Source organism: Lathamus discolor, chromosome 1 (genome assembly GCF_037157495.1).
Source record: "Lathamus discolor isolate bLatDis1 chromosome 1, bLatDis1.hap1, whole genome shotgun sequence".
Lineage (NCBI taxonomy): Eukaryota > Metazoa > Chordata > Aves > Psittaciformes > Psittacidae > Lathamus > Lathamus discolor.
This window is the reverse complement of record NC_088884.1, coordinates 30,838,499-30,858,573: the sequence shown is the minus strand read 5'-3', so window position 1 is coordinate 30,858,573 and position 20,075 is coordinate 30,838,499. Positions and strand designations below refer to the sequence as shown.

The 20,075-nt window shown below is 36.4% G+C and overlaps 2 protein-coding genes across 3 annotated transcripts in view; one reads left to right on the top strand and one right to left on the bottom strand.

The window, feature by feature from the left end:
- The window catches only part of FBXL13 (F-box and leucine rich repeat protein 13), a 92,345-nt gene that overhangs the window by 40,767 nt on the left and 31,503 nt on the right, over window positions 1-20,075 (bottom strand). Inside the window, exons 10-12 of the mRNA XM_065666717.1 lie at window positions 9,191-9,243; window positions 5,553-5,653; window positions 2,309-2,435 (exon numbers count right to left, since the gene is read on the bottom strand). Coding sequence (XP_065522789.1) covers window positions 2,309-2,435; window positions 5,553-5,653; window positions 9,191-9,243 — 281 coding nt within the window. The remainder of the gene's footprint in view (window positions 1-2,308; window positions 2,436-5,552; window positions 5,654-9,190; window positions 9,244-20,075) is intronic.
- Window positions 1,257-18,772, top strand: LRRC17 (leucine rich repeat containing 17). Of its 2 annotated transcripts, XM_065666668.1 has the most exons (5): window positions 1,257-1,375; window positions 2,282-2,368; window positions 12,054-12,933; window positions 16,502-16,657; window positions 17,841-18,772. In XM_065666668.1, exons 3-5 carry the CDS (start codon window positions 12,177-12,179, stop codon window positions 18,242-18,244), a joined length of 1,317 nt encoding a protein of 438 aa, XP_065522740.1. In that variant the 5' UTR covers window positions 1,257-1,375; window positions 2,282-2,368; window positions 12,054-12,176; the 3' UTR covers window positions 18,245-18,772. The 2 variants fall into 2 exon arrangements, with proteins under 2 accessions (XP_065522740.1, XP_065522733.1); XM_065666661.1 differs by lacking the exon at window positions 1,257-1,375 and having other exon boundaries at window positions 2,179-2,368.

Below are 20,075 nucleotides of genomic sequence, written 5' to 3'. Positions count from 1 at the left end.
AAATGAAAGGGTTAAGCTTACTATTCCCAATGGCTTGTGATCTCTTATCCAGCTGTCGTAGACGATAGCAATTGATGGACTGTTCAAGCAAATTTTGGGCCAGAACAGTTCCAGTCTGAAAACCAGCCATAAATGTTGGCAACACAATGATTTCTTTCAGAATCTCCATGTTTCTATTTAACTGAAAATATCCCTCACCAAACTGTTCTAGTTACGTAATTACAATCTAAAATGTAAGTAAATGACATGCAATTGCTTTATAACCTTCTGCCTTTTCATTTTTTTGTCTAATAGCAGAAAATTCTTCACTTACACTGTTTAGCTTCAGAAGCAGGACAAAGAAAACTTGTGTTTTCTAGGTAATTCTCTGATAATATCAGTGGTGTACCAGGACACCTTTTAAGCAACGCACAAGAGAATCTCAGTATTTTTACGAAAATACCTTGAAACTCATTAATGAAAATAGTTACCCCTCATGTCATAACAACACAACCTCAATTACTGAGATTTTATGCAAACCCCCCCCCCCCATGCCTACAATTCATCCACTATTATTACCATGTATTAATATAACAAAGGAAAAACTGCCTTGTTTTATGACAATGGACTAGAAAATGTGTGCTTAATACCCACTTTTTCTGCCTAACTATGTTTTAACAAGCTGTTTAAATGCCCTGGCACCCATGTTGCCACTCGTAGAATCATCAGCATAATCACCTGTTTTACAGGTGGGCTTGAAAAATAGCTGTTCAAATCCTACAGTTGTAATAATGGTAATAGTAGAACCCATGTAAAAAACCCTTGTGATGTTAAAATGAAGGGAATAATAAAAAAGGAAACATGAAGTAATGGGAATAATACATACTCTGTCCTATAGAACACTTTTTGGCGTAATTTAAATGTTTATACTATAGCTTCACTACATTTTTCTAATTTGAAACATCAGCCTTACAGAAGTTCCCTTTGGCTTAGTTCATCCAATGAAGAAGAGAAAAAAAGAGAATTCTATCTGATTTAAGTGCTTTCTGCAACAGTGATGCAATTTGATGCTCTTTTTGGTTTTAACTGTTTACTCAAGTGCTCGGTCATAATCATTAAGCACTGTTCCAGGGTTGTGGGGAAACCCAAAATGGAGGAAGCCGTGCAATCCCTTTCAGAGCTCTCAAACACATTGGCGAGCAAGCCCACTTTCCTCTGGAAAGGGGAGGATTGTGGTTTTCCTAGTTCAATGATGATCATTTTTCTCTGACTTCTATTAGATCATGCTTTCTAGAGGCAGATCCTTACAGCCCATGATTGCTCTTCTGAACAAGCAGGAATGTTGCTTTTGGAAAAAACTAACCAATTCCTGGCATTTTGAAAAAGAAACTCAGAGGTAGGTAGATCTTAACTTTCCTCTAACCTCAGCCCTCATTTCAAATTTCGTGCTGTCACCACACAATAGTGTCAGCATGATTCTCAAGAACAAGAAACACTCACAGTGAAGAGCAGTCAGAACAAGCCTGTTGCCCTATCTGCTTTCATCCTTGGTTCTGAAAAGGTTTTGCTAGATGGAAAGTTAACCCATTGTATCCTTCGGACTACATATCATCTTTATCATTTCACATGTGTTTTGTGATTTGGAGAAAGAAATATATGTGGGAGTCTTTATTAAAACCTTGGCAGACTTGTATTGCCTTACAGTTTGGCATTTCATATCGCTTTTGTAGTATTTTTCAAGATACAGTATATGTTTGAAAGCTTCTAAAATCGTACCAGATTGTAAAACCTTGGTTTTCTTTAGAAGTTTAGTTGGAGACAAAAATAGTCCAAAACATTAACTATTTTTAGATTGCAGTTATAAATTCTACTTAAATCAATGTATTAAACCAATATAAAACAGTTACCAAAGCTCACTTTTTAATTATTTATCTTCTCAGGAAATCAAATGTAAATTCATATGTTTCCAGTGCAGAGTGGCTTTTATTTTTTTCAGATCTTAGTAAAACCTGCGTTTTCAAAGCTCCTGATTTAAAATTCTAACTAATGGCATAAAATTGGTCTATTTATGGCTACAAAAAGCAAGCCTTGTTCTCATTATGCAGTAAGTACTAGCTGTTTATAGATCTGACAGTTTGTTGGAAGTGAGCCAAACCTATAGTGCTATTATTCCTTAGTAAAACTTAAACAGCTGTAGTCATGTAATTCAAAACCCTGGAAGTCTGCTGCAGGGCTTGTTCTGCTTCAGTATACCATGAATGCAGGATGCAGCCAGTCATATAAAGGATACTCTTCTTCACAGAATGAAAGAAAGACGTGATCTACAAACCTGAATGCAACCTGAAAGGTCCAAATAGATGAGCTTGTGACAGCCTTTTCCGGTGCCCAGGTATAGTAAACCTTTGTCTGTGAATTTTCTGCAGTGAGCTAAACTCAGATGCTGTAAATTGGGGAAGCTGGTTTGCAAACAAAAAACAAACAACCAACAAAACCAAACAGAGAGCAGATTATTACAGGGGTATCTTGCAGAAACAAAAGAACATAAAAGAGTTAAAGTATTCTGAAAACTGCTGTAAAGATGTTTGATATGAAATAGGATTATCTTCTTGCTGAAGTTTGAAAGTCCCTTTCTTCTGCTGCAATTTTCCCTCTGCTGTATTGCAAATTACTGGGGAATAGTATTATCATACAACATATTTCATCGTCCGAAAACAGTATCATTTTAAAGTTATATCAAATAACTGCAAAAGCATACTTTTTTTAAATGGGATTTTTGTGTGCATACTTTGAAAGGAACAGACTTTTCGGTGTAAGTCTGCTGAACTGTCTTTGCCATTGATTTTGCAAGCAGTGCCTGCTGGAAATGAAAACCAGAACTCTATCAAAGGGCACTAAAAACATAAAAGTACAATTACAGCTTCTCAAGTCATATAATTATTTAGAAGAGTACTATTAAAAGAACACAATGAATTGAAAGAGAAACAAAAGGGAATTATCCAAAAGAAAATCATCCAATGTTAGGTTTTAACCAGTTCTTTTGGAAAACATTGCTTTGTACTAAATGCTAGTTAAAAGAAAATGAAATGTATAAGTGGAAAATGTTAACAGTTTTCTGTAAAAGCAAGAATCTGTAGCCTGTATATACTTAAGTTTCCATCTGCAACTTTGGTTTATAACATACTGAAAACTATTCATTTTCATGAACTACATTTCTAACTGGAGTAAATAACAATTGCCACAAGCACCACAAATGAAAGCGTACCGAAAATCAAAACCTAGAATTAGGACCTACTGCTCTGGTAGACATTTAGTTGTAGGGATATAGTCAGGCAGTTCTGCAAGTCAGCAAAAGGCATTTTGAAGAAAGATGGGAACACCCACTGGGGAGTTGACTGCTTAAGGAGTGGCATACATTTTTGGAACTCAGTTTATACTTTCAGTATAGCGTAGGGAAACATGCTAACTTGAACTGAGCACAAAAGAAAGAAGAAAAATGAACATGCATCAGAACCAGATATTAGAATATAAAGGAATGTTTTGTGATGTGGGATTTTTTTAATGGAAACATTTAATTCATATTAAATATAGGAATAAAAATATTCTTCTTTGAGAAGCATAAGCCTTTTTACATGTTAGTGACATATTCCACAGAAATGGGTGGAACTCAGAGATAGTACACTTCCAAAATTATCTGATAAAATTAACAATAAATTAAGAGACTGGGTTTTATACTCTGCTAGCTCTAAGTCTTTTTAAAGTATATGTTGTTACAAGGTCACCCAACTTAAGACACAGGGAAGCCTTTCTTACTGCATTTTGAAGACTGGGGTCACATCCCTGTTTTGTGTTACAATTACATTCTGCAGGAGTTCTGTCGTAATGGTTTTTCAATTAATTTTGGCATTAGCAATGTCAGGATCATTGTTTTAAAGCAATCTGACAAAATGACCTTCTGATTTTTATTCCTGATAGACAATATTCATGTCTACCACATGCAAGAGAACTCTTCAGAGGGAAATTGTAACTGATGATCTTGTGTAATATAGAGGTTAAAATGGTTGTATGGAACACTAGGAGAGAATCAAAAATGACCAAACAGTTTTGAGCACACTCAGCCTACACTTCCTTGTTGCTTGTTCCAGTAATGGACATCTGATATACAATAGCAAACTTCATGTGCAGTATTATGAAATGCAATACTGCCACCTTTAAGAACTTTCTATTAGTTACCTTATTACACAGGACTTGTGGAGAGCTAATGCTTTTGAGATGGCATATGAAATGTTCATGAGATTTGTCTGTTATCAACATCTTCACAAGACATCAACTTTTTGTACATCCCCATCTCAGAAACAATGAGCTTTGCTTTTTATCCAAAAATTAATAAAACCACTGGTATCTTATGGGTTTAAACCAGAAGCATCGTGTGTGACTGGATTCTTTTTTATTAGGGAGGTACAAGTTAACTGCAAAATATATTTTTTCAGTGGAGAAATTTTCCTTTAGTTTCAAAAATTTTATTGCATTGAAAGCTTCACCTACCCTGTAGAATTCTTTCCTTGGGTACAAGCTATTTACACAGCAACAGAAATGAACAGGTCTGACTTTTGGTGGCAACAGCATGTTCAGGTAACCAGAATAACATAGGCTGATATTACCTATAGAACAGCTGTTCCAAACTTCAACATAAATATAGGGAAATTTAAAAAGACAAAATATCAGCTAACACGGAGAAAGCACAGATTATGATAAGAATAATATTGCTGAAAAAATTAATGGCAAGATTGGGCACACTAAAAGGAAAACTTTGCCAAAACAAATGTTAGTTACATGAGGATATGGCATTCTAGACTAAGTAAAATAAAGGTCAAAATGTACCATACAGATGACAAAGAAAAACATGTTTCTGGACTTTGTGGGCCTGCTTTGAAAGGAAGACATCAGTTTTCCTCACATTAAAGAGAAACAATGTACAGCTATCTTCAAATCTATGTACGTCTTTGTGATGCTGCTATCATGGATGAGCACACCTCTTTTCCTTTATGACAGCTTTTAATGCAGCAATTCTACCTATCAGGCAGACTTCAAGACGCATGGAGGGATACACCTAAAACAGGAATGGCAGATCTCTGTAAGAATGTACGTTCTTCACCTTCAGCTCACAGATCTTCCAAATAAGCACTTGGACTAACTCTTTTTTTTGCAGTTGTCACACAAGACCTTGGCTCACACAATACACCTACCCACAATCCTCTCTTGCAAAAATAAATTTCTAAGAACATACCTAACTTGCAGACTTCTTGCATCACCACAAGAACTGGACATGCCCAGGAAAATATTGGCTAGCACATTCTTTTAAAAGTTTCTATAAATCTCTATGATATATAGAGGGTATTTTTAAATATACCAAAAAAAGAAGTGCTTTCTAAGTCAAATGTATGCGGCATTTGTTTCATTTTGAATAGCAGACAGAATCCTGTAAATCACTCAAAAAGAGTATTTCTACTACATATGCTTCTAAGTTTCCTGCAAGATTACAACAAACACACTTTCATATTTCTGTTTACTTTTACCTTGGCAATAGTCGTAGTGTTCCATTCATAATATCTGTATAGGACAGATTTAAATAGAGAAGAGATCTGCAGCCTTCTGATATGATTCTCATCGATTCATCCTGAATAATAATTTAAAAAAAATCAAGAATTACATTGAAATTATATTTGTATTGCTATCTTACATTTTTATGCTGAGTAACAAGGGGGAAAAACATGAGTAAGTATCTTTAAATCATCATAATAATTTTATGATGATTTATGTTGACTACCACAGCCATTTTCTTTGGAAGCTTGAAAGTAGAATACTGAGCTACACATGATGCTACTGTTACTCAACTGAAGTGTGGTAACATTCCAGTTCAAGGAAACATGATAAACTACACAGTCCTACAGAACACAGGGGACTTTTCACATGATTGAAGGTTAGCACATTTACATGTTTTGCTAAGATAAGATTCCTGTTAGCTAATCCTGGTATCTAAAACCACTGGTTAGTTTTCTCCATGAACTCTGGTACACTTCTCTGACCAGTAATATCTTTTACAAAAAGCCTTCTGTTTAGTTCTAACCTCTAGGTGGAATATTAGGTTTGATTAATTATAAGGCTTCCAAGTTTTATTGACCTGCAAAATTCATACTACCTATATTGTTCTATATATCATTCCATTCCATTCCAATCCATAATGGGAACAAATCTCTTAGTATGAAGAATGTTTCACAATAAAAGTCAACATAATAGAAAGGCAAAAGGTCAGCACTTATACACAAAAATGTTATAGTTGAGTGTGTATCTCTTGCCACGTCGTGGTCATCTTTCTACTAAAGGATCATCAAGATAGCTGGAAATTTGATACCAATCAGCTTCAAGGAAGAGTTTGTGCTTTTGAAATATATTCCTAAAACAAAGGATTTCAGAGAGGTGACACCAGTAAAAATAGGTAAGTTGATGGAAGATAACCATAACCTGAAGAGAACAAGTCATAAATGGTGAGAAAATATTTAGTGGATGGCACAATAGGGAAAACTCTCCATTCCATATGAAAGCAGCACAACCAGGGGACCACCTGAATTGTCTGAACACAAACACTTGTAGCATGGGAATCAACCAGTAGGGATGCAGAGGTGCAGAGCAATGCTTTCATTGGGATTCCAGTGATGCAAAGGTGTAGTACACATAACTGGAGGGCTGCAATTAGTGTTACGGAATATTTAGGAATGACAGCCCAGGAAGGTGAAGACAGGTTGCACTCTATGCCATGGAGCATTGCATTGGAGGGTGTCAAGTCAGTTGACATCTTATTTGTAAGGATTAGAGGTCAGACCTATGAGGATTGCATTGTGGTAGGTATCTATTACAGACTGTTTGACCAAGAAAAGAAGGCAGATGAAACACGTGAGCAGCTGAAGGAAGCCTATCCTGGTTACTCATGAGAGACTTTAACCACTCTGATTATCTGCTGGAAGAAGAATATTGTTAGGCTCAAACAATCCAGGAAACTTCTAGAGTGTGCTGAAGACAAAATCTTGATCCAGGTGGCTGACAAGTCGTCTAGGGAACATGTTCTTCTGGACTTGTTTCACAACAAGGAATATCTGTTCAAGGATGTGAAGAACCAGAGTGGTTTTGGTTACTGCAACCATGAAAATGAGAACTCTAAAATCTTGAGAGTAGAAAATTGGACAAATTGTAGGAGAACAAGCATAATTTGGCTTGTTTAGAGATCTGCTTAACAGTATCTCTTGGTAGACAGCCCTGGAAGGCAAAAGGGCCCAGGACAGCTTGTTGATCTTCAAGGCCAAGGTACTGAATGACTTTTTTTGCCTCAGTTTTTATTACTAAGGCTGCCCTGCAGAAGCCTACTAACAGTATCTGTGGGAGTGAAGCAATACCTATGATAGAAGAAGTGAACGTCAGGGAGCACTTGAGGAAATGGGATGAGAAAGGATGCATCGAAGAGTACTAAGTTGGCTCCTGTCACTGAGAGGCCTTGCTAATTTTTGAAAGGTCATAATGAACAGACAAGATTCCTGATGACTGGAAGATATGAAATGACACATCAATTTACAGGAAATAGAAGAAGAAGGATCCAGGAAATTACAGGCCAGTCAGCCTCACCTAAGTCCTTAGAAAGGTTATGTATCAAATCCTCCTTGAAGCCCTGCCCAAGGAGGCTGAAAAAGTAATAGTGAACAGCCAGCAAGGATTTACCAAGGGCAAAGCATTCCTCACTAAGGTGATAGTTTTCTATGATGAAATTACTGGATCTATGGAGAAAAAGCAGCTGTTGTGTCTTGAATTCAGCAAGGCCTTCGGCACACGCCACCATATCCTTTATAAATAAAGTGGTAAAATAGAGGCTAGATCAGTGGACTTCAAGGTGAGTGAAATTTGTCTGGACTGCCAGGCCTAAGGGCTGTCACCAGTGGTGCTAAGTCCCATTGGTGGCCTGTGGCAAGTGGCATCCCTCGAGGGTCAGTATGGGGGCCAGTACTATTAAATGTCTTTATAAATGTTTTGAGTGATAGGAAATGAGCATATTCTCAGCAAATTCACAAAGTATTCCAATCTGGGGGAAGTGTCAATACACTGGAGACTAGAACTGCTATTCAGAGAGATTTAGTCTGGAAAAATGGGCTAATGGAAACCTCATGAAGTTCAACAAAGGCAAATGCAAAAGTCCTGCATCTGGGTTAGAATAACCCTGTGCATCAGTAGTCTAGACACTGGTCAGAAAGCAGCTATCAAACACACTGACCTGAAAGTCCTGGTCAGTAATAATTTCAATGTATGTCAACAGTGTGTTCTTTCAGGAAAGGTGACCAACTGCATACTAGGCTGTATTGGCAAGAGTGCAATCAGCAAGTCCCTACTATCCCATGAACCAGGCCCTGCCACCACCTAGGGATGTGCTTGCTGGTACATATCAAATGTATATAAGCAAGCATGTTAAAAAGCAAACCGAATAGACAGTTATGAATGTGTTTGAGTCTTTATAAAGCCCCGGCCCACTCTAACTTCTTGCTTTCTTTCAGGAACAACAGAATCAAGGATCAAAACAATCATTGAGAAGCATACAACCTCTAAATATTGCACTGTAATTATATTATGTAGCAGAGTCAAACATTGTTTTTCCATCAGAGAAGGGCAATTGAAAAACATTAGAGAGAATTAATGGAAGCACAATAAAACTGAAAACGCTAAAGGAAAAAGAATGGGCAAATATATAGTGGTGATGGTGATTGCATACTTAGACACCTTTCAAGTAAAGGGTCTCACAAATATCTAAAAATATAGTGAGAATTTTTTAGAGCCTGAGTGAAGGAATAAAGGAACCTGAAAACAACACAGGATTGAAATGTGTAATTGTTGCCAACTACAAACTTAAAACACACACAAAAAACCCACCCCAGACTGGTAAAGTTTTGGAGCATGTTTATTAAAATTAATTGAGATTGAATATATCAATTTGTATTAGAACTGTAGAAAACAAATGAGAACTTCACTGAGTATCTCTGAATTCCATTTTCAAAGTACTTGAGATCACAAGTCTCTACTTTCTATCAGGAAGATATGTGTGTCCAAATAAACACGGCTCTTTACAAATCTTCCTTCTCATTAGAAATTAGAGTTCATGAGAAAGGTCTGAAGTACTTACATTTAATCCCTGGCATTCAGAGAGATTTAAGTCTTGCAAATTCTTACATGCACCTAAAAATAATAAGAAAGTCATATTAAGAGTGAACAGTTCAAATTCTCAGTGTACAACACAAACATAAGAATTCATATTACAGATTCAGTCCATCAAGGCCTCCCTTAAACCACAGCCACAGCAGATTGCTGAGAAGAAAGCACCGAAAACCCCAAAAGCAGAATACAAAGTTGAAGAAAGCTGTCCTGAGGAAATGTCTATTCTTACACTCCATCAACGAATGGCACACTCGGGAACCAAGCTGTTTTCAGTCTTACGTTACCAAAGGACCAGAAAGCTACCTAATTAAGCAATCTGATGTTAGGAAATGCCAGAGTTAAGTTTTCCATATAGGTTTATGAGGTGGTGCCATCAGACCAATTGTAGGAAAAGCCCTGCTCATCTTCTGCAGGTATTGAATTTCAGAGAATTTCACTGCCTGAGTCAGTCTCTTCTCTGTGGATATAATTATTATTTTTAGAAACTCTTATTTTGCAGAGATTCTTGCAATTCTAACAAAATAATGGAAGATAGATGCCTGACACTAGAAAAAACACTTACTTACACATCCTTTCAGCCACTCTTCTGCCAAACTTTGAATCTATTCTCCAAGACGCAAAACCCCCTATTAAACATAGTAATACCTTTTGCCTTAATCTAATCCTCAAAATAACTGATCTGTTTAAACTGAAATGATCAAAATAGGCCTGATATACAGATGGCTGATATGGGCAATGCCGTATGAAAGTTTTATACAGTGAAAATAAATATATTTAAAAAATATTTAAAACTACATTTTCACATGGTAAGAAAAAATGCATGTTTTCAACTACAATAAGCATTAGTACAACAATAGATCTGTATGATGTTTTCTACAGGGACTGTGTCTTCACTGATATCCTGATATCATCCTTAAGGCTGCTAAGCCACAGAAATTACATAGCTCTTACATGGGTGTTTTTGCCCTAGAACTAGAAAAGACACAGTTATAATTTTACGTGTGAATGTGTACGTGCTACTAAAAGCAGTTGCTAATTTTGGTATTATAGCTGAATATATTTTAGTTAGCAGGCAGAAATGTAATACTAGTAAAACAATCCAGACTCAGGAGATGGAAAGGAAGAGGAAATATTCCCATAATTTTTTATTACCTTTCCTATCCCAAGTTCTTTTTCTATTTCCTAGCTCTCCTGGATAGAATGAGCTATCACATTACCAGAACAATTAACAGTTCAAAACAACACAGAGGATCCCAGTTATGATTCAAGTTATTAAAATACATAATCAACTTACACTGACTAACATATAGCTGCCAAAAAGTTACAAATAAAATGCAATTTTTCATGTTAACGGATAAAGTTGTTTATGCAAATATTCATTCACACTGTGAACTAACAGAGACTGAATGAAGACAGACAACTGGTAACTACAGGAACAAAATGGAGAAACCAATCAATGAGTTTTCAAAGGTAATAACAGGAACCAGCCACACGGATTAGAGGGACGCAGCAACAGGTGTAGACAAGATTGCTCCATCTGCCTAATAACTGCACAAATACCTAGAACACTCTATAGTTGAGATGTGGTTTAAATTGATCTACCAATTTGTTTAAAAATTACAAATCTCTTTGCTTTCAAAAGTATTTTACCTGATATTAGTTCGTTTACTGTGCCACCTTTCCTCCAGACAAAAAACAAGTTTTTTGAGCCCAGATCAGCAGTGTTTTAGAAACAGAACATCTGTGCAATGATCTGCACTCAAGATCAATACCTTGCCAGATGCTAAAGTCCACAATCATAGAGAAAAACTAAGTAGTTACACCAAACAGTGAAGAATGAGAAAAAAGTTTCAGACAGGATGATACTGATTAGCAAAAGAGATTTGTGAGTTTGAAACTAGTTAGAAAATACAGCAAGCTGAGGGGTTAAAATGCTTTTAAGGAAAGATGACCTTATGGCCAAACTTCACTGAAGATGAAGGAAAAGGGCAATACACAGGAATACTATGGGAAATTCAGGAGGGAACACAGGCTGAAAAATTACTAAAAATACTGAGACATTTTAGACTCGATTGTGGGCAGCAGTCCTTATCTTCCTCTAACAATAATTCCTCAAGACTGTGTTCAGCTTTTGGGCTGAAAGCCCATGGCTTACCCCTCTGTACTGTTCCTCCATTGGTGGACAGACCTGGAACTGGTTTAAAGCACACCTTGGCCATGACCAGCAAGTTCTCTTCTGCACTCTGCCTACACTCAGATGACATATAACCTGAGAGGCTCTTGCTGGTGGTCTTTCTGAGCCAACTTTGTCTACCTGACATGGGCCATAAGAGACATTCGGTAGTATGCAGGGCTAGTAAATTTGTATGGTAAATACATAAATGGTAAATTTGGGCTCAACCTGAAAACAAGACTGCATTTGAGCATAGTCTATAACTGAGGAGTCGATAGGCACTAGATGTGTTCCAGTGGGTCGACACCCAGAAAGCTGGAAAGTATCAGCTTCAAGGTCATTTTCCAGGATGAACTTAAATACAAAGAAGATTCAGCCTGATGCCATTTTCCTGAATACATGAGAACCTTTTAATAAAGATCAGTTAGAAATGGGTCCATATAGTTTCCCATGTTTAATAAAAATGAATAACAGTAAACTAGAGACAGTAAAAACCAGTAACACACACACACAAAAAAAGAAATAGGACATTAAATCTTCAAAGTATTCCTGAAGCTCCAAGTAGCATGATGATTATTTGACTGAATACTGTATATTACGTTCAAGCCTCTATGAAAATGCCTGTTTCATCTGTTGCAATGTTTTACTTCTCTTCCAGCACAGGGATCCCACATACTCCAGCTGTGTTTCCTCAGATCTGTACAACACTGATTAAGACTATCCAAAAATCTCGACTGTTACAGCTGTCACAGAAAATAGCTGGGTCCATCTGAATGTCAGGATGAAAGTAGTTACTATTATACTACTACTAATTCTTTGTAAAGCATCTGACAGTAGGAAGACAAGGAATAGGAGTTTGAGAAACAATGAAAGGGAAAACATCTTAAGGAGAGCATCTAGCACTGTTAAGCGCAATGCCCAAAGCCTACCATGTGATATATACACTTATCTTCATGAGAAATACCTAGATTGTCAGGAAAGAAAATTGATTTTTGTGGCACCTGATTGGCCAGAGGATTTAAAACACATGCTGCTAGCAAGAAACAGGATTCGTAAACTGAAGAATAATATGTTTTCCAAGTATAAAGCACTGAAAAGTCTGGATTTACAACAAAATGATATATCAAAAATTGAGAGCGAGGCTTTTTTCGGTTTGAATAAACTCACCACACTCTTACTTCAGCATAACCAAATTAAGAGTTTATCTGAGGAGATTTTTATTTATACACCCAGTCTAAACTACCTACGTCTTTATGATAATCCCTGGCATTGCAACTGTGAACTAGAAGCTCTTGTTACAATGCTGCAGGTTCCAGCAAACAGGAATTTGGGAAATTATGCCAAGTGTGTGCATCCAATAGGACTGAAAAATCAAAAGCTAAAGCAGATAAAAGCTGAACAGCTATGTAGTGAAGAAACCAGGCAGGACCCCCAAAATATAAAACGGGAAAAGCCTGAAGCTGCCAAACCAGAATTTGATTCCTCTTCATGCCACATGTATGTGTTTCCTGTACCAACTCTCAACTGCAGAAGAAAAGGTTTGTATCTGTCCTTGTAATTGAACTAATGTTTTTAATATTCTTTAATATTCTTGCTCCTTTACTACATTTATTCACATACTATTTACAGCAAATTAATATAGAACTAGTACCCACCTTACTTTAAGTACTTCTGTTGTTTTTTTCTCATAACTACAGTCAACAAGTAGGAGTTTTTTCTGCATTCTACCTCTACTCTGCCACCCTGATTCCACAGATATTCTTTAGTGCTCTGGTATAAGATATCAAACAAAAGTCAACAGGAATAAAATTAAGCACTTACTTAAGTTACTGAAGGACCAGCACCTCACAAGTTACCAGTACCTCATAAGTCTGATTTTACATCTATAAACATACTAATCAAATTACAGCTGTGCTGAAATTATTGCACAGATAGAGAAAAGCACAGTGTCTTTTCTTCTTTTCTGTGTACAAACACAAAAATAACAACAACTTTGACAGAGGTGATCTGTGAAGCAGGACTGGAGCAGCCAGCTGTGCTTACAGTGCCAAAAGAAACCTGACTGCAAAGGACAGCTATTGCATCCTCACATTTTCTGTGCAAGATTTCTTCTACTAAGGGAACAAATTGTATGATTTTGTTCATAAAGAAATAATTCCCCTGTGTGCTTCTTCCCAGCACCCAGCAAACATTTCAAAATTGAATTGCCTTCAAGAAATGTTTTTCAAACACTTGGATCCATTCCATTCCTAAATCCTTCTCAGGCTCTTAAAAGCCACAGTTAAGCCTTAAGGGTAGACCAGATGGGGCATAACTCAACACGAAAGTGTACATTTATTCATCTTTAATTTCCCATATTTTATCCCATGATAAAACAAAACAAACAACCAAATATTGAGAAAAGAGTCATTCTTGAACACTACAAATCTGAAACAAAAAGCATTACTAGAAGCAGCCAAAACTGGGAGGATTTTTCCCAAGTTTTGCAAAGCATAGCCTGCAATACCGGATCACTGCACTATGGTTTGCCCACTTAAATCTTGCATTGTGTTTGCTAAACTTCTATTTGCTTAAACAGTGACTTCAATTTATGTAACTACTCTGTGCGTCCTTACTCTTGGACCTTAAAGCCAGCTCCAAGCTCAGAAGTCAGTATAAGGTGACAATACCTAAATATAAAGATTTAAGAATTTCAGTATTTGATTTCATGGTTTATCTACTATGTATGGCATAAAAAAATGGTCCACATTTTTACTTTTTTCCCCCTGTTAAATTCCCTTCTTCTTCCTATGACTCACTTTTCTCTTTGTCTTACCATGCATCTTTCTCATTAATGTTTTATGCTTTTTTAACTGGCTAACATCTACTAATTTCTTAATATTCACATACCTTACCTTTCCTTGTAAATAGGATCTTAATTATTAGATTATAGATTATAGATTGCAATCTTAATTATCCTTCATAAAATCTAAATTATATCATTATTACCTTACATCTCCACTAAACTGTTCATATATTAAAATCTTAATATAAGAGAAGGCTGACCTTCTGGCTCTCCCCATCTAGTGCTGCCAAAGAGATGAGCAGAACACATGAATATTTTCAAAAAAATTCAGCAAGAAAACTGTTACTTTTTTCTCGAAGTCCACAGAAATATTCAATGTGGTCTGCTCTTTATGGGAGTTTCACAGGCTTTTACGGTATTTTTTAAAAAGCCATCTGCTGTCTTTAGTATTAATAATGAAGGAATAAAGTTACTTCAGCCTCTACATGAGTGAACTAGACTACATGAGAGTACAGGGACTCCCTCCATCAGGTCAAGAAGTCCAGCCCAGGACTTCCTGAATGTCTAGCACAGAAACATTGAGTACATTCAATATTTTGTAGTAAGTATCAGATCTACTGTGCATACGCTTGACAGCTGGATGCAAATATCCCATGGATATTAAGGATTTCTGAACATAACGTAATCTTTGATGAAAGCACTGTACTTAACTGCCTTTGCATATGATTACTGTGCAGCAAATGCACAATTTCATTGGATTTTTCATTAGAAATAGGAATATAATCCACATGGACAAGATTTCAGAGTCAGAAAAAAGGTGTATCAGTTTCCCAACCTGTAAGATGACATGAAAAGCAGCAATCTATTATTCCCTTACGATGGAGGGAATGAAGTGACAAGCAGTATACCAGAACTATGTATCTCTAAGGAGATAAAACAGGCCAGCAGCTTTCAGTTTATGTCAGAAAGCTCATGAAAGAAACATCTTAAAAATACATATAACCATGTGTACGTTCTCCTTTTTGAAGAACTTGTTTATATTCCATCAGACCAGTGATACACACCAGATCTTTCAGTACTTCAGAATGAATCTTATGTCTTTGATTCTGTTTTATCAAAAAAAGCAACAAAAGGTGGATACAGAAGTCATTTCTGTTCGCTTTTCCACAAAAGAATCGGTATTTGCAAGAACAGCTGAAAAAATCTGCTTTCTAGTACCGACAAACTCTCAAAGTCTCAAATTCAAGCATTATTTTCATTCATTTGCTGATAAGTAGGCCCTGAAACTTTGACATCTGCACTAGCAGGAAGCACTCCAACCAGAGCAGGCTGGAGTAGTTATAATATTTATGTGTTTAGAATACCAAAGCTCTGCTCAGAATCAAATATGAGGCAGGAAGACTCTGACATGTTGCTTTAGACATCTTCAGAACTTTAGAAGTACACTGACAGCACAGATTTCAGCACAGATCCAGGAGCTAGTTGCTTTCAGTCAAACACTCATTTTCTTGTAGCAACAGCCAGGATTATAACACTCATTAAGTAAGCATAACCCTAGAGATTAAGTTTATTAACATTATGCTGTGAAGATTCAAACCACAGTCTGCACTTCTCAAAAATCTGCCCTTACTACTAGACTAGACACTATTCCTTCTGTAACTCTCGCAAGGAGCAAGGAACATTATAGGGATACGCACACAGTCCTTGGATACTTTGGTAGGGAGAAGTAGATAGACAGAATGCCGCTATGATACCTGTAAGTATTGCAGCAAATATAAAGTCTTCAATATTGCTAAAACACTTCATACACTAACTACAGAACTATAAATATTACTATATTTTAATTGCTGATACAATTTTAGAACATTTTACCTTTTGGCAACATAAAACAAAGGATGTAAAACAGCACACTATCATTTAATTATGGAAGAACCAATGAACATTTACCAAGGAACATTTTTTTATATAATTACTCTGATTTCTTTAAATAATCAAGCCCTTAACACACACTTTTTATTAGTATAGCATTTTCACTACTCACCCCACCCCTATGCGAAAGAATAGTACAGTTCTTTTAGAGTAAAAATATAAACCACAGAGGCTTTACTATAAGCACTAATGAAGAGAGCAATTTTCAGATGAAATGTAAAGATACGAGTGAACAAAGCAATGAAATTCAGAAGTTGAAGAAACATATTGACACCACTATTGAGGATAAATGGGAAAAGACACGAAACAATGCTAGACTGACAAAATTCTGTGATACCTAAGCAGTAAGAAGACTCTGAAGCTAACAGTTGTTTCCTTTTCATTTTTTTAAGATTTAAAGAAAGTTCCAGGTAACATACCTCCAGATATAGTTAAACTTGATTTGTCCAGCAACAAAATTAGACAACTACGAGCCAAAGAGTTTGATGACGTCAGTGAACTGAAGATATTAAACCTAAACGGTAACGGAATAGCCTACATTGATCCTGGTAAGAATAATTTAAAACGGTCATTAAAAAGTGATTGGTGTTATTAAATTTAAACTTTAATAATGTCTATCAATCAGATATAAATGTGGGGGAAAAGGATTTTAAATTTAAGAATGTAGTTCAAATTTTACCTTTTGTACCACTCAATTCATAGAGTAAAGGTTTGCACTGAAATGTATTCATTATGGAAGTCAATGAAGAGACACTCATTTCAGCTGTCCTTTCTTAACAATAAACCAAGCAAGTGCAAAATTTAATTGTGCAGACTGAAGGCTAACCACTTCCCAAAATGCTAAATAGCTGAAGGATGTTTTCAATATCTTTGCTGAATCTAAGAAAACTTGTCACATAATGAGGCTGCTTTTAAATTACATTGGACAATAACGTAAAAGACAAAGTATTTAAACTCTTTCGGATTAAAAATCACAACATATAATTGCTCATAATTTATATATTATTAGAACTCAAATGGCCATTTTGGCAGTTTGCTTATAGCCTATGTGTATTCAGTTTTTCATTATGAAAGCGACACAAGGAGACAGGTAGCAAAAAGAGCCTTCTCTAGTAGCGTTTTGGCAGTTAAACAACAGTAGTAATCAGTACACTGGTACTTACAAAGTTTAACATTACGGGTAGTCGATTTACTTAAATTAAGACTTCCCCCATTAAATGAAATGGTATATTTGCAAAAGTATGAACTGCTCTCTGAAATGTGACTCAGAAGCTTTATTATGAAGCAATATGTTATTATCTTCCGTATCTTAAAACACATTAAAACACACACATGTACGTACAAACACTATTAGCCTTGCACAGTAATACATAATCAATTCCCATTTTTCTACTGTATCACAGCAATAACAGTTGACTTCTATGAGCAAATAAAGCATTCATTCACCTTCACTGTACCTATCCTATACTCATGCATGCCCATTAAGAATATTATAACCTTACCAGCAATACAACTCCCCTAATGTCAATAGATTTATACCAATACATCACTTCTCAAGGTTCAAAACAAATTTTAAAGTTCAGAGTTTGAAAACTCTTTTTTTTGTAGCCTTTAGCCCCTCCCAAATGAATAAATGTATAATTACAAAAATGTTTCTCCTGTTGCAGGTATGCATGGGTTTTTTCTAACTTGCCTTTATGAGGTCCCAATAACCATTTTTCTGTTGACTAGCTGCTTTCTCAGGCCTCAATAACTTAGAGGAGCTGGATCTATCAAACAACAGCCTGCAGAATTTTGAATATGGAGTACTGGAAGATCTTTACTTTCTAAAAATACTGTGGCTGAGAGACAACCCTTGGAGATGTGATTACAACATTCATTATCTGTTCTACTGGTTGAAGCATCACTACAATGTTCACTACAATGGCCTCGAATGCAAAATGCCTGAGGAATACAAAGGATGGTCTGTTGGAAAATATGTTCGAAGTTATTATGAGGAATGCCCAAAAGACAAGCTGCCCATTTATCCAGAAACTTTTGATCTGGACAAAGATGATGAGGAATGGGAGCGACACAAAGAACAATCAGTTCAAACAGTAAAAAAGCATGGTGTAATTGTCACTGTGATAGGCTAACAGGGGAACCCCTCCTTTCTTTCTTTTTAGTACATTCAAATGTTTGATACTTTGACAAAGAAAAACACGCTGTTTACATTTTTTGTTAATTGTATTGATTCTTTGTAGGACTATCTGCCTACAAAGATTTCTGTTTATTGCAGTTAATTACAGAAGGGCATTAGTTACACAGCGTCCTTCATCAAGTAATTGTTTCTGACCATTTGTTCTGGACATTCTTGTGAAATATTTCGGCAAGTATTTGAAACTATATGGTAGAAATCGATAGACACAAATGTACATAGTGTGGTGGGGAGGAGCTGTCTTATGCATGAAGACAGCTTTTGTGCTGTCACGGAACTTCCTGCAGGATTGTGACCAAGACACATTTTTCTCAAATGTATTGTCAGTCCTTTGTATCTATCACTTTCCTGAAGTATTCCCAGAAAACATTTCTAAGATTTTTGTATCAGCTTCCTGTTGTTTTACTGTATACAAAAAAAATCAAACCGAAGAGTAACTTTAAATACAACTCTAGAAAAACACAAATAGCAGTCTTTATACTGATTAGGATTCAAACCCAGAAGCTGGGTTCTACCTGCTGATTTACCAGTGTTCCTGCTCAGTTTTGAGTGAGTAACTCAGCCTCTGCCTCTTCTGTACCTGATCTGCCTGAAAGCCATGAGCAGCCAAGACATAGCTGGTTCCCAAGCCCTAGCTCAACGTGCTCACATTTGCCTTGTTCAGTTTCTGCAGTATCAGAGCTGAAGTCTTCTAGGAAGTATTTCAGGTTGTCATGTCAGTTTGACATAGATTACATGATATCACTTTGAAGAGGACCATGTGAACATTGCTGTAGACTGCATCCCACATGCTAGTGCCCGTCCACACTGCAGGTAAGTAAGTATGCTTTTGAGTGCTCACTAAATGTGCAGGAAATTCCCAAAGTCTGCCCTTCCACCCAGCTCATTGGTAAAATGTGCATTATAGGACCTCCTTATCACACAACTGCCTATGTGAATATACATTCATTACAAAGTGTCTAACTATTCTAGACAAAGTGTCTAACATAGTCTAACACTATGGTAACTGAGCCGTACAAATGCCTCAGCTAAGTAGGCAATATCCCTAAAGATAAAATCTCTTGCTATATAATACAGTGGCTGAAAGTTCTTTTTAGGAAAAAAGAAATGTGTCTACTGAAAGACTGTTCCTAATTTTTACATAATAGCTCTGGTTTTTAATTTCTGCATCAGTTAATATTGAACTAGCAGAACTAGTGCCTCTTAAAGACAGATATTATAAACCTTTTTTTACACGTAGAAAGCATAATTAATTACCCAAGTTCACATGGAGGGCAAGTAGAAGATGCTGGGTTACAACCTGGTTTACAACTTCAGTATTCCCAGCTCAAACCCAAGACGAATCTCCTGCTCTTAGATGAGTAAGAAACACCTAAGTGCGTATCTGTTGGCTATCATGGAAGAAGTTCTGGAATACTTCAGGGAGAAAATTTGCTCGTTTAAAGATATGCACAAAATTATGGCATTGTGGTTTTCACTTTTGCTTTAGCCACAAGCCCAAAATGTCACCCATTTTGTTTTAGAGGTGCAATACAAAGCACGAAGTGCTTCTATGTTGAGAAAAACAACATAAAGGAAAAATTCAGAAGTTACTAAGGGTGGTAGGAATGCCAAAAGACCCTTAAGCAAACACAAGATATTATTAACTCCATTCCTTCATAGAATGGCTTGGTTTGGAAGCGACCTCAAAGATCATCTAGTTCCAACCACTCTTGCATGGACAGGGACATACTATTCATGTCCTAAGTGGTTCAGATTGTGAATGTACT